Source organism: Dromaius novaehollandiae, chromosome 6 (assembly GCF_036370855.1).
Source record: "Dromaius novaehollandiae isolate bDroNov1 chromosome 6, bDroNov1.hap1, whole genome shotgun sequence".
Lineage (NCBI taxonomy): Eukaryota > Metazoa > Chordata > Aves > Casuariiformes > Dromaiidae > Dromaius > Dromaius novaehollandiae.
Genome location: NC_088103.1, coordinates 10,142,259 through 10,158,768, shown reverse-complemented (window position 1 = coordinate 10,158,768; position 16,510 = coordinate 10,142,259). Strand labels below are relative to the sequence as shown.

General features: G+C 60.9%; 2 protein-coding genes across 2 annotated transcripts in view; one reads left to right on the top strand and one right to left on the bottom strand.

Moving 5' to 3' along the window:
• Nucleotides 1-172: 172 nt before the first annotated feature.
• LOC112985883 (prosaposin-like) lies at nucleotides 173-9,905 on the top strand. Its single transcript, XM_064514455.1, has 13 exons — nucleotides 173-311; nucleotides 5,503-5,636; nucleotides 6,288-6,362; nucleotides 6,445-6,570; nucleotides 6,641-6,988; nucleotides 7,110-7,328; nucleotides 7,783-7,902; nucleotides 8,133-8,219; nucleotides 8,503-8,686; nucleotides 8,775-8,938; nucleotides 9,011-9,091; nucleotides 9,206-9,313; nucleotides 9,391-9,905. Exons 1-13 carry the CDS (start codon nucleotides 251-253, stop codon nucleotides 9,424-9,426), a joined length of 1,743 nt encoding a protein of 580 aa, XP_064370525.1. The 5' UTR covers nucleotides 173-250; the 3' UTR covers nucleotides 9,427-9,905.
• A 669-nt stretch (nucleotides 9,906-10,574) lies between these two features.
• CDH23 (cadherin related 23) overlaps nucleotides 10,575-16,510 on the bottom strand; it is a 223,127-nt gene continuing 217,191 nt past the window's right edge. The window contains exons 59-67 of the mRNA XM_064513627.1: nucleotides 16,222-16,478; nucleotides 15,339-15,436; nucleotides 15,085-15,205; nucleotides 14,610-14,689; nucleotides 14,198-14,238; nucleotides 13,872-13,932; nucleotides 13,579-13,708; nucleotides 13,088-13,210; nucleotides 10,575-11,673 (exon numbers count right to left, since the gene is read on the bottom strand). Of these exons, the coding sequence (XP_064369697.1) occupies nucleotides 11,350-11,673; nucleotides 13,088-13,210; nucleotides 13,579-13,708; nucleotides 13,872-13,932; nucleotides 14,198-14,238; nucleotides 14,610-14,689; nucleotides 15,085-15,205; nucleotides 15,339-15,436; nucleotides 16,222-16,478 (1,235 nt within the window). The 3' untranslated portion in view covers nucleotides 10,575-11,349. The remainder of the gene's footprint in view (nucleotides 11,674-13,087; nucleotides 13,211-13,578; nucleotides 13,709-13,871; nucleotides 13,933-14,197; nucleotides 14,239-14,609; nucleotides 14,690-15,084; nucleotides 15,206-15,338; nucleotides 15,437-16,221; nucleotides 16,479-16,510) is intronic.

Here is a 16,510-nt window from a genome sequence, read left to right as displayed (position 1 = left end):
AGCAGGTACAGGGCTCAAGTGCTGTGCAGCAAAGTCTGGCTGTTGTTGACCTGCTGGCAGTACTTGCTCAGGTCTGGTCCCTCCCTCCACCTGCTAATGATGACTTATAATCAAGGCATAAGGAGAGGGGTGGGGTAATTGCTGTGTGTAGGTGTCAGGTCTCACTGCTTCCCCTGACTGTTCCAAGATTCCTCAGTCTGGGAGAAGCACAGGAGAGTAACCAGCCACTGAGGACTATCTTGGGAACAGCATGGAGAACAAATGGAGTGGCTGGGTGTTGATCCTCTCTGTTTGCTTGGGGTCCTATCAAGGTAAGGTCAGACTTGGGGCTAGGACTCTTTCTCCACATGAGAGCTCAAAAAACCCCCTTGAGCTATTACAAATTCTTCTTGGAGGTAGCTGTTGCCTCTTAAAAGGTCAGAAATGCTTAAACTGAGTAGCATACCATCTTATCCCTTCATGATTTTGAAAATCATGCCGAAAGACAGCAAAGGTAGGCCTTGTGCTTTAACTTGTCCAGTTGGAAGTAAGCATTGCAACTTTTGCCCTTAAAGGTAATCTTAAGGGTAAATAATGTTTTGCTTCCTTCCATCTCTGGATGGCAAGGGCTTGGACCCACTGGCTTTCAGGAGGGGGTGGGTGGGGCACTTAGGAAGCAGGAGGAAGGAAGACAAGTTTGTGGGGCATCTCAGTAGTGGTGGGGGAAGAGGACTGACTTGCCTGCTGCCCTCTGCATAGGGACCTGGCTGCATACAGGGCATCTGGGAGAAATCACTTTATTGTACTACTTTCACAATGGAGGAAACGAAATGCCGGCTCAAGCTGCCCCGTCTGCTCCTTCTGTGAGCGTGGCGAGCAGAGGCAGGAAGCTGCTCCTACTGTTCAGGCTCTTTGCACTCCTCAGTATTTGTGTGCGAGCTCTAGTTAGGATCAGCTGGTGTAATGCCACACACCCAAGTGCCTGTGGAGAGCTCTCATCACTGGGGCTTTGGATACTTATGAGCAAATCCTGCCTGCAGACTGCTTATGCCTTACCATCCCCTAGATCTCTCTTCTGGTGAGCATGGCAAAGCTAAAATCCTCTTCCACTCCATAGGAAACAGCTTGGGAGGAGCCTCTTTCGGACCCATGGTCCTTGCTCCAGGGAAATAAATTGGTGATTCTCCAGCAAATTCCCCTCGGGAGAATCCATGTAGCCCCACTGTTGCAGGCAAAAAAACAAAACCCAAACACCTTTCAAAGGGAAGAATGCCTTTTGCATTCCTATTGCCTGGGCCTGCCCGTCAGACTCCTTGGACATGAGCGGCCAAAGTGCTGGTTTTGTGGTGGAAGAGTCGTGACCGAGAGCACATTCCCTGATGAGGGCGAAGAAGGCAGAAGTGCTCAGGCCAGCAACAGGAAGATCAGGAAAGTTCACCAGCACTTGGCATGTCACTCCTCTGGGCAAACCTGCCCCTGCAGCTCACGGATGTTCTTCTTTCCACGGCTCTGCTCTGTGGTGCGGTTTGGCAGCTCGCTTAATGCGTCGGTGCAGGAAGCCGGTGTTCTGGCTATGAAACTGGTGGGATGGTTACGAGCAAAGATGGTTTTGACGCTGAGATGTGCTTTCATGTTTTCGGGTCCAGGCAGTAGCACTGAGATGCTCCCCTGGCTTTTGTGATATTGCACTGCGTGCATTTCTGCACATCCAGTTTTAGCTGAATCCTAATTGTCTTAAAATGCACTGGAAAAATACGCTTCATGGAATAAGAAAGCACTGGTAAAGAGGGAATAGGTGGTGTACTTCAGATGCTGTCATTGCACAACCTACCAACCCTGTGGAGAGCAAAGCTCAGACTGAAGGGGAGCAGCTAAGCAGTTAGAGAGGCCTAGAGGAGAGCTGAGCCCTGCAGGAAACCTTAATTTGCCCTAACAGGTTTTTTGGGATCGCAGGACAAATCCCTCATGTGACAGCATGGCCTTCTATCCACTAGCCAAATTATTTCTTTACTTGCTAAAGTTTTTCTCGGCAGAGAGTGGAGCCTCCAAGTCCTCCCTGCGCCGCCGCATACTCATCCGTGCTGTTTAAGGGAAAAGCGGTGTTTTGTGCACCACTTCCTTGCGTGGCTTGGGGAAGGCGGGCCGCAGCTTTCCCGCGGCCAGGTGGAGGGTGTGCGCTGCTCAGCCGGGAACCGGAGCGGCCGGGCCCACGCCGCCGCCCCCGCTGCCTTACGTCATAACCTGTTTGCCAGGCTTCGCAGGCCGGGCGGACGCGGGCCCTCTCCCTCTCGCCCGGGGACTCCGTATAATTCGGTCAGGTGCTGCAGCAGCCGCGCGGGATCAAAAGCTCGGCGCCGGATCCCCAGAGCCAAGCTGCTCCGGCGGCCTCGTAACTGAGGGCACGGGGCGACACGGGCTTGCTCCAGGCAGCGGCGGCGAGTGGCGGCTCAGGAGCATCCCTGCCCAGCCGGTGCTCGTGGCTGCTCCCGGGGCTGGCTGCAGCCCTCAGCTCTCATGCTCTGGCCGACGGGTTTGAGGGAAATAGCCCGGGTTCTTCCGCCGTCCTGCGTTAGTGCTTCCTCTCGGGCTCCTCAGCGTTGGTCCGTGCAGGATGCGTCAGGTTTTGCTCTTCAGTGAGAATTCGCGGCGCGCTGGTTGCCTGCCCCATGGCAACGTTTTCTGCCTGTGGCAAGTTCGCCCTGCTCTGAGCAGGGTCACGCAGGCTTTGCCCGAATGCAGCCCTTCGCACATGTCGCCTAAGCTTCACCGTAAGCCCTGGTGCTGCTTCTGCTAGAGCTAGGCGCGGGGCAGCAGCAGAAGCCGAGCGGGGAGTCGCCCAGAGCCAGCCGTGTGCGGGCCAAGGGCTGTGGGGGGACTTCAGCCCACCCGACGGTCTGCTTCAAACGCTCTGCCCGCAGCATCGCTGCTGGCACCTTTTCCTCGTCCTTGGCATTGCCCTCTAAGTCTCACAGCTGTTTAGACCGCAATTTCGTAACCGCCTCCCTCTCCAGCGCTCTCTGCGAGGGCCGTTCCCACGCCTCGGCCAGGGCCTCCCCAGCCGGGGCTGCGCGCCTGGTCCCTGCCGCAGCGGTGCCGGAGACGAGCCCTGGGTCAGGCAGTGCGCGGGGCTGGGAGACGCGTGTGCTCGTGGGCAGCGGCCTGCGTGCCACAGGGCTTTGCGCTTCCCGGTTCTGCCCCGCAAAGGAAGGGGAGGAATTACAGCTGCAGTCACCGCACACTGCTTATAACCCCTTCGCTCGCTCATCACTGTCTTGAAGGAGGAAACGGTGACCTAATCCAAATTAAAGCGGTGATGCTGCCAAGCACTGAGCCTATCTCGGAGGACAGCACAGCTTTTGGCACGGGGCGGTGGGACTGAAGTCGCGGGCTGAGCCAAGGGCGCGCTTGGCTGCTCGGGAAGCGCCGAGCCCCCGTGCCGCTCTCCGGCTGGGCTGCTCCTGCCCAGGCTGCTGCAATTACCCCGCCGATGCGAGGGGCTGAGCCCAGGCATTTCCTAACAGGGGCGTGGGCCGCCGCTTTCCTCCTCCACCTCCGGCAAATTCCCCTGCGTCGCAGCCAGCCGGCCTCCGCGGAGGGGTGGGCAGGACGGGGGGGCAAGGGGAAGGTGGTGCCAGGTAGCAGGAGGGTCCCACCGCCTTGGACCCAAGCACGGGAATTCCTGCAGGGCCTCGTGCTTCCCTCCGGCTCCAGTTCGGCATCAGCCCCTGGGGAGCGGGAGTTTTCCCGGTCTTTTAACTTCCCTGAAGCCTGGCAAGAGCCCCAGTCCTGCACGGCGGGCGGGCTCTGCACGTTTGTCCCCGGCGCAGCTCAGCATCGCGGCTTCCCGTGCCCCAGCAAGCAGGCTTGGTGCCAGCCGTGGCCCACGGCACATCTCTCCGTCCCTGTTACATGCCGTTTTTTTTTCTATCCTAAACGCCACTTTCAGGGAAGGGCTCGTGAGAAGGTATTTTCATTAAAATACTAAAAATTGCACATTTTTCTCTGCCATCTGGTTTTCCTAAACCAAAGTCATGCCGAGAGAAAGGGTTGCAAACCCTGGAAAATGGGAACTTGGAATCAGCTCCCATCTTACCAAAGAGATTTCCCTGTTTTGGGCTGACTTAAAATTAACCAAGCTTAATACGTCTGGCACCAGCTCTGTAACCTTGAAGCCAGGGCAGCAGCGCTGGCCACGCTGTGATGGACCACCTCCCCCCCCCCCCCCCCCCCCCCCCCCGCCCAGCCAGCACAGCTTCGTCTTTGGAGACTCAGGTTGCAACAGCAAGCGCTGTTTTATTCCGGCTCCTCATCCGCGCAGGGTTTCCCCTCCACCTGCCCTGAAAAGAAGCCGGTCGCTGCTTTGGGAATTGATTTGACTGCAGGAGCGTGGGAAAAGGGAGCCTCTGCCCGCGCGCCTGCGCCGAGCCCCGGCCAGCGGAGCGGGGTCGGGCCCCCCCGGCCGGCACGAGGTCCTGCGGGAGCCGGCGCGGAGCCAAGCGAAACGCCCTTCCCTTCTTCCAGTTTTTTCCCTCCTGGATGCTGCCCCTTGCCTCTTTCGCTGCCTTGCAATTCCTGTTTGTCCTGAAAAAAGAAAAAAGCAAAACCGAAAAGCCGCCCATCAGCGCTGAGGCGGGTCAGGCTGCTGGAAGGGGTGTGGGATGCTTCTCCGGGGCAGCCCGGCGTGCCTCATCCTGCCCGGGGCGCTGAGCCGGCCCCGGTGCCGCGGCGAGGGCGATGGCGCAAGGCGCGTTGCGATGCAGCAGCGGGTGAGGCGCTGTGCCAGCGCTTTCGGGAGCAGGTTGGGGCGCCCTGTGGGGCAATCACTGGGTGGGCGCCGGTCCCCGCGGGGACCCAAGATTGCCCTGTGCGGCCGCGGGAAGCCTCCTGGGAGCCGCCGGGCGACTAACCGGGCCGGGGCCGAGCCTTCGCGCCCGCAGCCTGCGCGTGTCGCAAGGTCGACTGTGCTGCTTATTTAGCTTTTTTGCAAGCGGGTCCCTCCCCAGGGCTGCGAACCGCGTGGCCGGAGGCGCTGTAAAGCCCGGGGCAGCTCCCCCAGATGCACGTCCTTAGCACAGAGTAAAAAATTGCTGTCGTAGATGTGCATTAACAGCAAACATCATTGCAAGCGGCGGTTTTGGGAGGAGGGATCCCCCCTTAAGGGTATTCCTTTAGGGATAGGATAGCCACTGGCTCGCTTTGATTTTTTTTTGGGCACCAAGGGGGCCAGGAAAGGGGCTCAGGATGGGGTTTATCCAGGCTTTGCAAGACAGCACCTGCTCTCAGGGCAGCAAATCAGGCCTTTGCCAGGATTATTAAAAAAGAATTAAAAAATAAAACACCTCACAACCTATTGCAAAACTGGAGCGTGACTCAGGGCGGGAGGGGTGGAAAGTGGGGCAGGGCTCCGGCGCGGCTGGGTTTGAGACCAAGCCCAAGGCCGCGGGGAGCCGGGGGGCTGCGGGAGCGCGGGGCGGGGGCCGGGGGGGCCGGGGGGCTCGCTGACACTGTGTGCTCTGCCCGCAGCCGGGGCCAGCCCCCTCTCCGGGAGGCCCGCGTGCGGCGAGCGGCCCCAGGACTGGTGCCGGGACGCGCAGACGGCAGCACGCTGCGGGGCCCTGGAGCACTGCCGGCTCGTCGCCGGGGACCTGGCGCAGGCGGTAAACGGCGGGGCTGGGGGCGGCCGGGGCTCTTCAGACCGACAAAACCAAATTTTTTGCAAGGCCTCACTATGCCGGTTTTGCTCAGATGCCAACAAAAAGGTCTCCTAATTCTTCAGGCCAACGCCTTTTCATTTGTGAAATGTCCAACCATTTTTAGTGTGGTCCTTCTAAAAGCTTCATCCCCGCCCCCCCCCCCCCCAAAACCATTTTTGGGAGCTCCTTGGAGCCAAACTGTGCTTTGGGAATGGTTTCGAAGCCACAGAGCACTTTGCGAGAAAATATTATATTAAAACCCCCCTCTCGGCGAGCGCTGCGCGGGTGTTGCTGTGCTTGGCCTCATCCAGCGTCCCCAGGCTGAGGGACGCCTGGTGCTCACGCAGCGACATGCAAGCCGAGTCCCTGCCAAAAACGTGCATTATTGTGGCCGTCGCTGTTGTAAGGAGCCGGCCCAAAACTGAAGGGACGCGCGGGGGCATTGCCCTGACGGGGACGGTTTGGGGGCCACCAACTTTGGCAGTGGAGCAAGGTCCGCCAGCAGCAACGTGGGCACCACGTCGCTGTCTGTGCCCCCAAGCCCCTGCGGGGTGGGAGGAGGCAGCCGGGGCTTTTTGGGCCAGGGCTGTCCCCGACGTGTCCCTCTCTCCGCAGAAGGGCATCCCGTGCCACCTGTGCCGAATGGCAGTCTCCGTGGTGGGGAAGATCCTGCAGGACAACTGCACTGAGGTGGGTGCCGGCCCCTCCGCCCCGCGGCTGCGGCCGTACCGGAGCCCGGCCCTGAGCCTCCCCCCTTCTCCTTCGCTCCCAGGAGAAGCTCCACGGCTTTCTGCAGAAGAAGTGCCAGGTCCTGCCCTTCCAGGACTGGGTGGTCAAGTGCAAGAAGATGGTGGACACGGGCATCCTGGTGCTCACCCAGCTGGGCAAGCAAGTGCTGGTGAGCGGGCGCCCCGGCGGGGCGGGGGCCGCGTGGCTGCCCGCGTATTCACGGCCCCGCTCGCCCGCAGGCGGACCCCAGGGTGGTGTGCGGGACCCTCCGGCTGTGCCAGCCCCGGCAGCGCCCCGCCGGCGCCCTCAGGTTTCGGCAGCCGCCGCCGCCGGCGTCCCCGAGGGAGGACTTTGCCCGGCTGGTGGCCCCCTTCACGGCCGACGTGCCGCTGCTGCGGCAGCCGCAGGACGCCCGCCGCGGCCCTGCCCTCCCGGCCCCGCGGGAGCAGGGGGACGTGTGCGGGGACTGCGCCCGGCTGGTGGCGGCCCTGCGGGCCCAGGTGGACACCGGCGCCCTCGGCGTCCCCGCCGTCGTCACCAGCCTCCGCACGGCGTGCCAGAGCCTGGGGCCCCTCCTGGCACCGAGGGTAAGGGCACCGCTATGGAGGGGGGGGGTGTTTCTTTGCAGCGTGGGTGTCTCTGCTCCGGGGACCCCAGCGCTGCGCGGGTGGGGACGCACCGGTGACGCCGCGTCTCTCTGCCCCGCAGTGCCAGCGGTACCTGGCAGCGTCCTCGGACGTGGCTGCGCGGCTGCTCCAGCACTTGGTAAGCGGCAGCCCTTGTCCGGGGGTCCGGCGGGGCAAGCTGGGTGGCGGTGGGCGTCTCGCAAGCGTCCAGGACACCCAAACCGCGTGCCAAGCTGCCCGGCGTGGGGGGACATTGCAGTGGCTTGCATCACTGCCATCATTTGGGGTGGCCTTGGAGGGCGTTTGGCTGTCTTGTTAATGTCCCCAGGCAAACAGAAGAGGGAAAAATCCCAGGGTTTAGGCATATCCGCCACTTTTCTTCCGAAATCTCCGGGTGCTAAGGGTCGTGGCGCTGCTGGGGGCTCTCGTGTGGTTTGGGAACATCTCAGCGAGCGGCGGCTGGGCCCAAAGCTACGTCCCCACCTGCCCCAGGCTCTGCTGGCCCGCCGGTACCCTGAGCCTGCAGGACAGGCACCAGCAAAGTGCCCCTGCACCGGCCGCCCAGAGTTGAACTGGGACCCTTTTTTATCAAAAAACAGCAAAAAAAACGATGTAACTGTTGTCATTCTTGTCTTTCCTCCCTCCACGCCCCGGCTCTCCCCCACCACCAGCAGACAGAGGTAAGCGAGGACGGGAGCCGTTGAGGGGGGGGGGGGGGGGGGTCTCGCCGGGCGGCCTCCTCTGCCACGCGTTGCCTCTGCCCGCAGGACCCCAAGGCGCTGTGCGGGCTGGCGGGGGCCTGTGCCCCCCCGGCACCGCTGCCCCGGCTGGCCGAGGAGCTGCTGAACGCCCTGAGCGCCCCGGCGCGCCCCGCGGTAAGGCGGGCCCTGCCCCTCCGCGCCCCCCCGCCGGCAACGCCGCCGGCTGCAAAAAACACAGCAAAAAAAGAACTTTTTAACTTTTTTTTGCCTTTTCCCCACCCCAACTACGTCCCGATTTGTCACGGCTGCAAATCTCTCTCCTTGCGAGAAAAACGCGGAGGGTTTTACGGCCGTGGCTGGCGGGCGCTTGAGCTGACGTAGCGAGTGTTTCCCGAGGCGCGCAGGAGCCGGGGAGGACCACGCCGCTGTGCGAGCTGTGCCAGCTGGCCGTGAGGGCAGCCGAGGGCCTCCTGGAGAACAACGTCACCGAGGTGGGCCGCGCCGCCGCGGGATGCTCCGGGGCCGTGCCGTGCCAAAGCCGGAGGGATGCTGGGGGGTGGGAGCCGGGGGGTGCCGAGGGGACACTGCTGGGGACACCTGGTGCTGCTGGGGTGGCCAAGGTGGGTGCCAATAGGGGCCTTTCCCGCGGGTCTCCAGGCACGGGGTGGGTTGGCCACCTCGGTGGTGGGAATCGGCAGCTCGGGACCACACCGTGCCCGGTGGGGGGGTCCCGTGGGGCTGCCCCGTCCCAGCCGGCCGCCGTCACCCCACCAGGAGCAGCTGGTCAACGACATCGAGAAGGTGTGCTACATGCTGCCCCACAGCGTCATCGGCCAGTGCAAGGACTTCGTGGACTCCTACGGCAAAGCCGTGGTCATCATGCTGCTGGAGGCCACCGACCCCCAGGCCGTCTGCGCCATGCTGAGGTGCTGCCCTAAGGCCCGGGTGGCCCAGGCAGGTACGTGCGCCCAAAACGCCGGGCTGGGGGGAGCAGGGGGGGCGTCCACGCGCCCCGAAACGCCGCCGACGGCCCGCCCGCGCCGCAGGGGCCAGCGTGCTGGAGCGGCTGCCGGCCGGCGCCTTCTGCAACGTGTGCCAGATGGTCTTCACCTACCTCGACAACGAGCTGCTCGCGAACGAGACGCTGTCGGAGCTGGGCGACGCGCTGGAGAAGGGCTGCGAGCTGCTGCCCTTGCCGTTCACGGGCAAGGTGAGCCGGGACCCCCCCCCCGGGGGACCCCAAAAACCCGGCTCGCCTCACCCGCCCCGGTGTCGTCCGCAGTGCGAGGCGCTCGTCGTGCAGTACGAGCCGGCTGCCGTGCGGCTCCTCGTCCAGATGATGGACCCCACCTTCGTCTGCACCGTAAGTGCCCCCGCCGCGGGGTGGGAGCCGGGTGGTGGGGCGCTAACGGCGGCTCGCCCCCCCCCCTTTTTCTTTTTTTAATTTCCCCCCCCCCTTCCTCCGTCCCCGCTGCAGAAGCTCAGAGCCTGCGACTCGCCCGAGGAGGAGCGCCCGGACTCGGACCCCTGCGCCCGGGGCCCCGGCTACTGGTGCAGCAGCGTGGCCACCGCCGCCGCCTGCAACGTGAGTGGGGGCCGGCGGGCGCGCGGGTGCCGCCGGGGGCCCCGCTCACCCGGCTCTCCCCCCCCCTCTCCCCGCAGGCCCTCGAGCACTGCAAGCGGCACGTGTGGGGCTAGGAGATGGCCGTGCCGCCGGGACCCCGCGCAGCACCGCCGGGAGGGGCGGGGGGGCAGCCCCAGCAGCCGCCCCCGCCCCAGCTGGGGGTTTTCAAACCAGGTTAAGGGATTTTTTTTTTTTTTTTTTAAAGGCCTGGGAATTCAACTCATTTTGGGGAAAAAAAATAAAAAAAACCCCAACCCCGAAATGCTGTTCCCACGCTCCCCCTCGACGGCAAGCTCGAAGCGAGCCCGGCCCTTTGCTGGCACTGCCGCCGTTGCCTCCCAATTTCTGTGTGTGTGTGTGTGTGTGTGTGTGTGTGTGTGTGTGTGTGTGTGTGTGTGTGTGTGTGTGTGTGTGTGTGTGTGTGTGTGTGTGTGCGCGCGCGCGTGCGTGCATGTGTGCGGGGGGGGGCTTTTTATTATTATTTTCTTTTCCCAGTCTGCATTTAAAGAAACAAAGTGGATTAAATGTACCTGCAATGCCTGGCTTTGCATGACTTTTGCAGTACATCAATTTTTTTGGGGGGGGGGCAGACAGAAGAGATAGGTTGAGTAAGAGCTGAAAACATATATATATGTGTGTGTGTGTGTGTGTATGTATATAAATATACATATATATTAAAAAAAAAGAGGCACCGGTGCCTGAATTCTGCTGTTCTATCGAGACTGGTAGGATGCTGAGCGTGCGCAGCTGCAGCAAGGAACGAAAAGTGCTGCAATAGGGCTGCTGGGGGCGGGGGGGGGGAGGTTGGGGTGCCGTTGCTTCCATGCCGTGTCCTGAGCCCTGGGGCAGGGATGGATTGATAGAGACACACATATATATATATATATGTATGTGTATATATATATATATATATATATATATGTATATATATATATACACACACATGCACACACACACACACACACACACACATATACACACACACACACACACACACACACACACACACACACACACACACACACGTCCCTATATATGCATATTTATATGTATATATATGTATATATTTGCATAAGGAGATTTTTTCGGTTGTTGGTTTTTAAAAGGCGGTTTGGCCCCGAGGCATTTAATCCCGTGCAGAGGGCGAGCGGTGGCGGCCCCGAGCAGGTGGAGGGGGGGGGGGGGGCGGCACGTGCGAGGCCCGGCAAGGATGACAGACAGGTTAACCAAAGCCATAGATAGTGTATTATTTCGGATTCCCGTAACAGACCATTCCCAAAAGTCTCCACAAGGTATTGTCGGAAGCAAACCAACCCAAACGCCAGGAGGAACAAAAAAGGAAAAAAAAAAAAAAAAAAAAAAAAAAAAAAGATACACACGAGCACTCTACATCCAGAAACCCCAATTATTGTCAGTCTCTCGCTTCTTTTTGACGTCGCGGTATGTTTTGGTAAAGCCAGCAAAATGGAGAAATGTCTTCGGTTTTTGGGCTTTCCTTCCCGGAAAGGTGACGACACACGTTAATGCCAAGCGGCCTCGGACGCCGCGCGCTCGCCCGGCCCTCCCGCGCCCTCGGCCCCGCGCCGGCGGCTTCGTCCCCGGCATGCATCCCGGAGGGGACGGCAGCGCCACTGGGGCTGCGGTGCCTCCGGGTCCTCCGTGCCTTGGCCCCTGCCCGGCCTCCTAGCACTTGCATTCGCTCAGCTTTTTTCCTTTTTTTTCCTTTTTTTTTTAAAAAAAACCCTTTTTTTTTTTAAGAAAAATAAAAAAAATTTAATGGTTCCATGATTAAATGACACGCGAGTAAAAGCGACCCCGGTCCTGAGAGCCCTTTCCCGGAGCCGAGCTCTCCGAGGCGGCCGGAGCGGCCGGCCGGGCTCGTCCCGGCGGGGCAGGGACGGGGGGGCTGCGCGCGGCTCTCGGCGCTGCCCGCCGCCCCCTCTCCCGCCGCGACCCCCCAGCCCGCGCGGGGCCTAGGCGAGCGCCGCGGCCGCTGGTCATAGCTCCGTGATCTCCAGCGGGCTCTCCATGATCACCTCCCGCATCTTGTGCAGCGGGGTGGACTTGGCCGACTCGGTGCGGGCGTTGTGGTCGCTGTAGCCGCCGCAGTCGGCGGCCAGCGTCTCCAGGGAGCGGCCCAGGCCCTTCTGGTCGTCCTCGGGCAGGCTGTTGAGGTCGGAGGTGAGCAGCGTGCCCGTGCTGCCGTGCACCACGTGGATGCCGTCGGGGCCTTTGAGCTCCACGGGCTGCTTGTGCCGGAAGCGGAGGCTCCCCTGGCTGGGGCTGCGCTCCTCGTCCTCGTCCAGGTCCTTCTGGATCAGCTGCGAAAGGCCCGTGCAGAGGTCACCACCACCGCCAGGGCCGCAGGGGCCCCTCACTTCCCCTGCCACCCTGCAGCCCAGCGAGAGGGACGGCAGCCTCCGCTTTTGAAGCAGCCTCAGAGCAGCGTGGTGGGCTCAACAGCTACCAGCGTCTCCAGCCGAATGGCTCGCTGGCTCGGAGGACGCGCGGGGTCAGCCCTTCCCCAGTGCAGGCATGCTCCAGACGCCTGCGCTGAGCCGCTTCGCGCCTCCAGCAACCTCCCGTGCAAAGGCTGAGCGGGTATTTTTGGACCCGGGTTGAGATTTGGTAGTGTGTGCGTGCGACCAAGGGTGCTGGGCAGGAGGTGGAGAAGAAAAGGAGCGAGGGAAGCCGGGGCTCGGCTGGAGCAGAGTTCAGGGAGCAGGGCACGGAGGGCAGGAAGGCGGAGAGGTGCTGCCCATCGCGCCGCTCTCCTCTGCAGTGCGTGTCCCCCCGTTTCCCACTCGGCAGAGGAGCAAGGTAGCAGGGAGGGGTTTCCTCTCCCCACATCAGCCCTCCTCCACCAAAACCCTCCGTCAGGGCTGCGTCCCAGCCTTTCTGCTTCGAAAGCCTGGTGCACTGGTACGCTCAGAGGGGCAGAGGAGGAGAGATGGCCTCGTGCACGCAGGGACCTGCAGCTTCTTGGCCAACCTCGGCAGAGCAACCGGCAACGGACACCCCACAGAGCAAACAATGCCGAGAGGGGGGTCCCCCATTCCAGAGTGGGAAACACCGAGAGCAAGGGTGATGCACGGAGAGGCTGGGAGGAAACACTCAGGGTCGTCAGAGATGGGGGAATGTGGGGAGCCAGGGAGGAGGAAAAGAAGTGCCAGCATGAGCAGCTTCAGTGAAAAACGAGTCTCGTTGAATCCGGGGAGGCGTTTTCCTTCCGAGCATCCCTGGGTGCCCGCGGCGGTGAGCGGCGTCAGGAGAGCCGCCTGCCTACCCACAGCTGAGGGGATCCGCAGGGGCCGGCACGCCGCGGCTGCCGGGGAGCGCGCAGAGCCTGCAAAGGCCGGGAGGAGCCACTGCATCCCAGAGGGCACGGCACACATTTCCCCATGCCCACGCACACCCCGTCTACCTCCGTGACCGAGGACCGGTCCCCCAGACTGGCGGTGGCCTTATGCACCATCCGCTGGGCAAAGAGCTTTTTCAAGCGCATGTAATCATCCAGGACCACCTTCAAGAGAGAGCCCTGGGCGGAGTGGGGAAAGAGGACGGTTATCCAAGGGAGCGCCTTTGGTCCCCTGCAGAAGAAGCTGGCCCCATCCCGGCACTTCTTGGGTCTCCAAGTGATGCTGCCGCTACCCTGGAAGCGGGAGCTGCAGGAACCAACCCTGCTTCCCTTCGTGAAGGATGTCTGTGGCAGAGAGAGGGCGCCAGCCGACTCACCTTGATGGGCCCCTCGCGCATGATCTGCCCCAGTTTGGCAATGTTGTCGTACTCCTGGATGGCGGCCCGGAGGTAGCGGTCGTCTTCGGGCTTGGCCGCAGAAGGCTCTCTGCCGAAGGTCCCCTGCGAGAGGAGAGGGCGCCTGAAAACACACCGCAGGGAGGAGAAGCCTTCCTCTGTCTTGGGATGAAGGCAGCATCCAGGTCCCCATCACCTTCCCGTCAATCCTTGCCCCCCAGGGCCACCCCTATGTAACTTCTTTTCTCATTGCCACCCTTTGCACCAGAAGCTGGATCCCTCTGCCCCGACAAGCTCAGCGAAGTCATCCCTGCGATCCTGAACCAAACTGCCGTGACAGAGGACAATTTCCACCGCCCTGCCCTGCTCCAGGCTCCAACAGCTGACCGGGAGCTACACGGGGAGCTGAGGAACGGGTCAGCGCAAACGCCTGCACCACCCAGCCGGTGGGCCGGCCCGGGGCTGCGTCTCACGTGGGTCCTGGCCGGGCTGTTCCACAGGTCGGTGATTTCGCTCAGGTTCTCGGGCAGGTCGTCCTCGTGCTCTGCCTGCGCTGCCAGCTCCATGTTCCTGCAGAAAGGGTCCAGCCACACGGGGTTGGCCCTGCCCAAGGAGGAGACACGGCCGTTAACGCAAGGCAGGAGCCACGGGAGGCTGACGGTCCCTGGCCGAGCAAAGCTGACATCCCTCACACGCGAGCAGCCTTCGAGCCCGTGATGTGACCCCAAGTGCCACGTAGCAAACCCTGGGAAGGGGGAGAACTCACCCGTCAAAGGAATATTTGTTGGTGTTTGGCATATCCATGATGTCCATGAAGCCCCTGTTCCCTGCAAAAAGGCAGAGGTGGCGGTTGCACGGCTGGGGGCACGGGTCAGCACTTCCGTATGCCCACCCGTCACCTCTGGCTGTGCACGTTCACGCGGATTTACACCCCACCCTCACTCCCCGTGTCTCTCCATGCCCTGCAGCACTGGGTTTTCTCCCCAGCACCAGTGCTCACACTCGTGAGGACCCCTCCTCAGATGTAACTCCTCCAGGTTGTTAGATACACCGTACTTTGTTTTTCAGCTGGAGAACCCCAGCACAGCTCACCTGTGGAGCCAGCCACTATAGCTTTTAATTTTCTTTTGTGCCTGCAAAATAAAGACATAGAGGAAATCAGGGAAGCAATTAAGGTAAACGCTTTAAAGGCGAGAGGCATACAGATCTGCAATAACCCTGCAAACCAGTCCCTATACAGATAGCAAGCATAGCAGGGAGAGGTAATTATGTTAAAGCAATAATATACTGAGGGAAGAGGGACAATTTCGGAATCCAGTAGCCCTTCTTTAGGCATTGCTTTAGGCTCTTTTAGAGTATCTCTGGAGATCTCTGGAAAGGCTTTCCTGGGCCATAACCAGAGGCCAGCGCGATGCAGTTTCACAGCCGGGATGCTGCCTGCTTTGCCCCCCAGCTGGGCAGAGTGAGAGGGCGGCTGGCGGGGCAGCGCCCGGGCGATACTCACACTGTTCGGTAGTACCAGTTCATGAGGATGAAGAGCATGGCAGCCAGGAAGAGGAGAACGGCTAGCACAATAATCGCCATCTGGGAGAGACAGAGGGGTATCGGCAACATCTGGGACTGATCCAGCACCCGACTCTGGGCACCCGCGTGACATTAACTGGGGAAAAAGCTTCTCCAGACCATCAGGAGGCCATGGAGAAAGGGAAGGGACACCACATCAACTGCCAGCCAGCGCAGCGTGCAACTGTGACCCTCTCTAGCTGTGCCCAGAAGCCAGCGGGTCCCTGGAGAAATGTCCCATCCTGCCACACACCAGCACCTTGGAAATATTCCTCTTTTCAGAGCTCCCTGGAGGTGGGCCTTGGCGGGAGGTACATTTCCCTTTGACAGCAAGCCTGAGTGAGTGCGGCCAAGCAGCCGTGCCGTGAGGGACCACGAGGGCAGCTGGGGACACAGAGTGGGGACGCGGCTGTCACCTGCAGAGCCGAGAGGTTGTCCGGCGCCCGGGCGGTGATGGCGGGCTGCACATCCAGCACGTTGTAGTTCCTGAAGAGGTTCCTCAGCTGCTCCTTGTTCTCATCGATCATCTGAATTACCCTGGGAAGACGAGGGATAGAGGGGCTGAGGGGAGGCTCCTCACATTGCTCAGGCATGTCAAGATTAACGGCATTCCTTGAGGACTCTACAGGCCCGAGGAGAGGCAGGCCAGGCAAGGGGCTGGGCAACGTACCGCTCCACATCCAGAATCCGGTTGGTTTCCCTGTTCACCACGTGGATCAGCAGTTCTGTCTGCGCAAAGTTCACCCGGCCTTTCTTGTCGACGTGGAACTGGGGAGAGACAGCAAGGTCTGCAACATAGCACAAGCGTCTGCTCCCAGAGCATCTCCCGAGCATGCCCCAAGGTGTGCTTGCACGGCAAGAGACCCTCAGGCCCCGGCATGGGGCTGGTCTGGGCCCCTTCCACTAGAGACCCCCAGCCCAGGCGTCTTCCAGCAAGCTACCATGCTTCTGACAAGCCCTTCTGCAACCCACTTTCCCACTGCTCTGGCTGCTCACATCCAGGCAGCAGATGCCACCAACCAGCAAACGGGCATTGCTTCACTGCAAAACAAACCTCCAAAGCCCTCCTTGAGGTCTTTGTCCCCTCCCCGCAAAAGGCAAAGAGGTGCCCTCCAGCGTGCCTGGCTACCATCGCCTGTGCATGTGTGGGGACAACCCAGTCCCTAGGATCGGGCTCTGGGGAGCCTCTGCTTTATACACACAGTGCACCGGCATAAGAAAGAGACCTTCCCAGGCAGCAGGTGGAAGGTCACCCTCCCCTCAAAGCAGCCTCCTCTTTCCAGAACAAGGACATGATATTGGCTCTGTTGGCCAACAACAACCCAAATGTTTCCTGTAACTACCCTTAAGCACAGCCAGGCTGTCCCAGGCAGCTCTGATCCCCATCCATGGCCAGAGAGAGAAGCACCCTGCACGGACCCATAAAATATAAAGTGAAGGAAAGGAGGTTGGCTCTCTTGGAAGTGGTGATGGCGGAAACCTTCTGACTGGTTTCTGTGTCAGGGTATCTCCTCAGGACAGAGCCCCATGAAGCAGTGGGTGAAGGTGGTTACCTGCACGTCGTCCGTGTTGACGATGGCACCTGTGATGTTGGAGAGCAGGCTGATGAACTCCTCCTCAAACTGCCTGACCTTGTCAGGAATCTCATTGATAATGATTTTGACCCGCTGGTCATCTCGCAGGATATAAATCCCCACGATGGCCGTGTCGTTGTGGCCCACAAGGTCAGAAGCCATGACGTCCACCACGAAGTACCCGGGGTTGTAGGCTGTAAACAGGTCGAAGGTTCGCAGGATCCCGTCAAGAGTACCTGGGGAAAGGATGATCACAAGCCCAGGATTA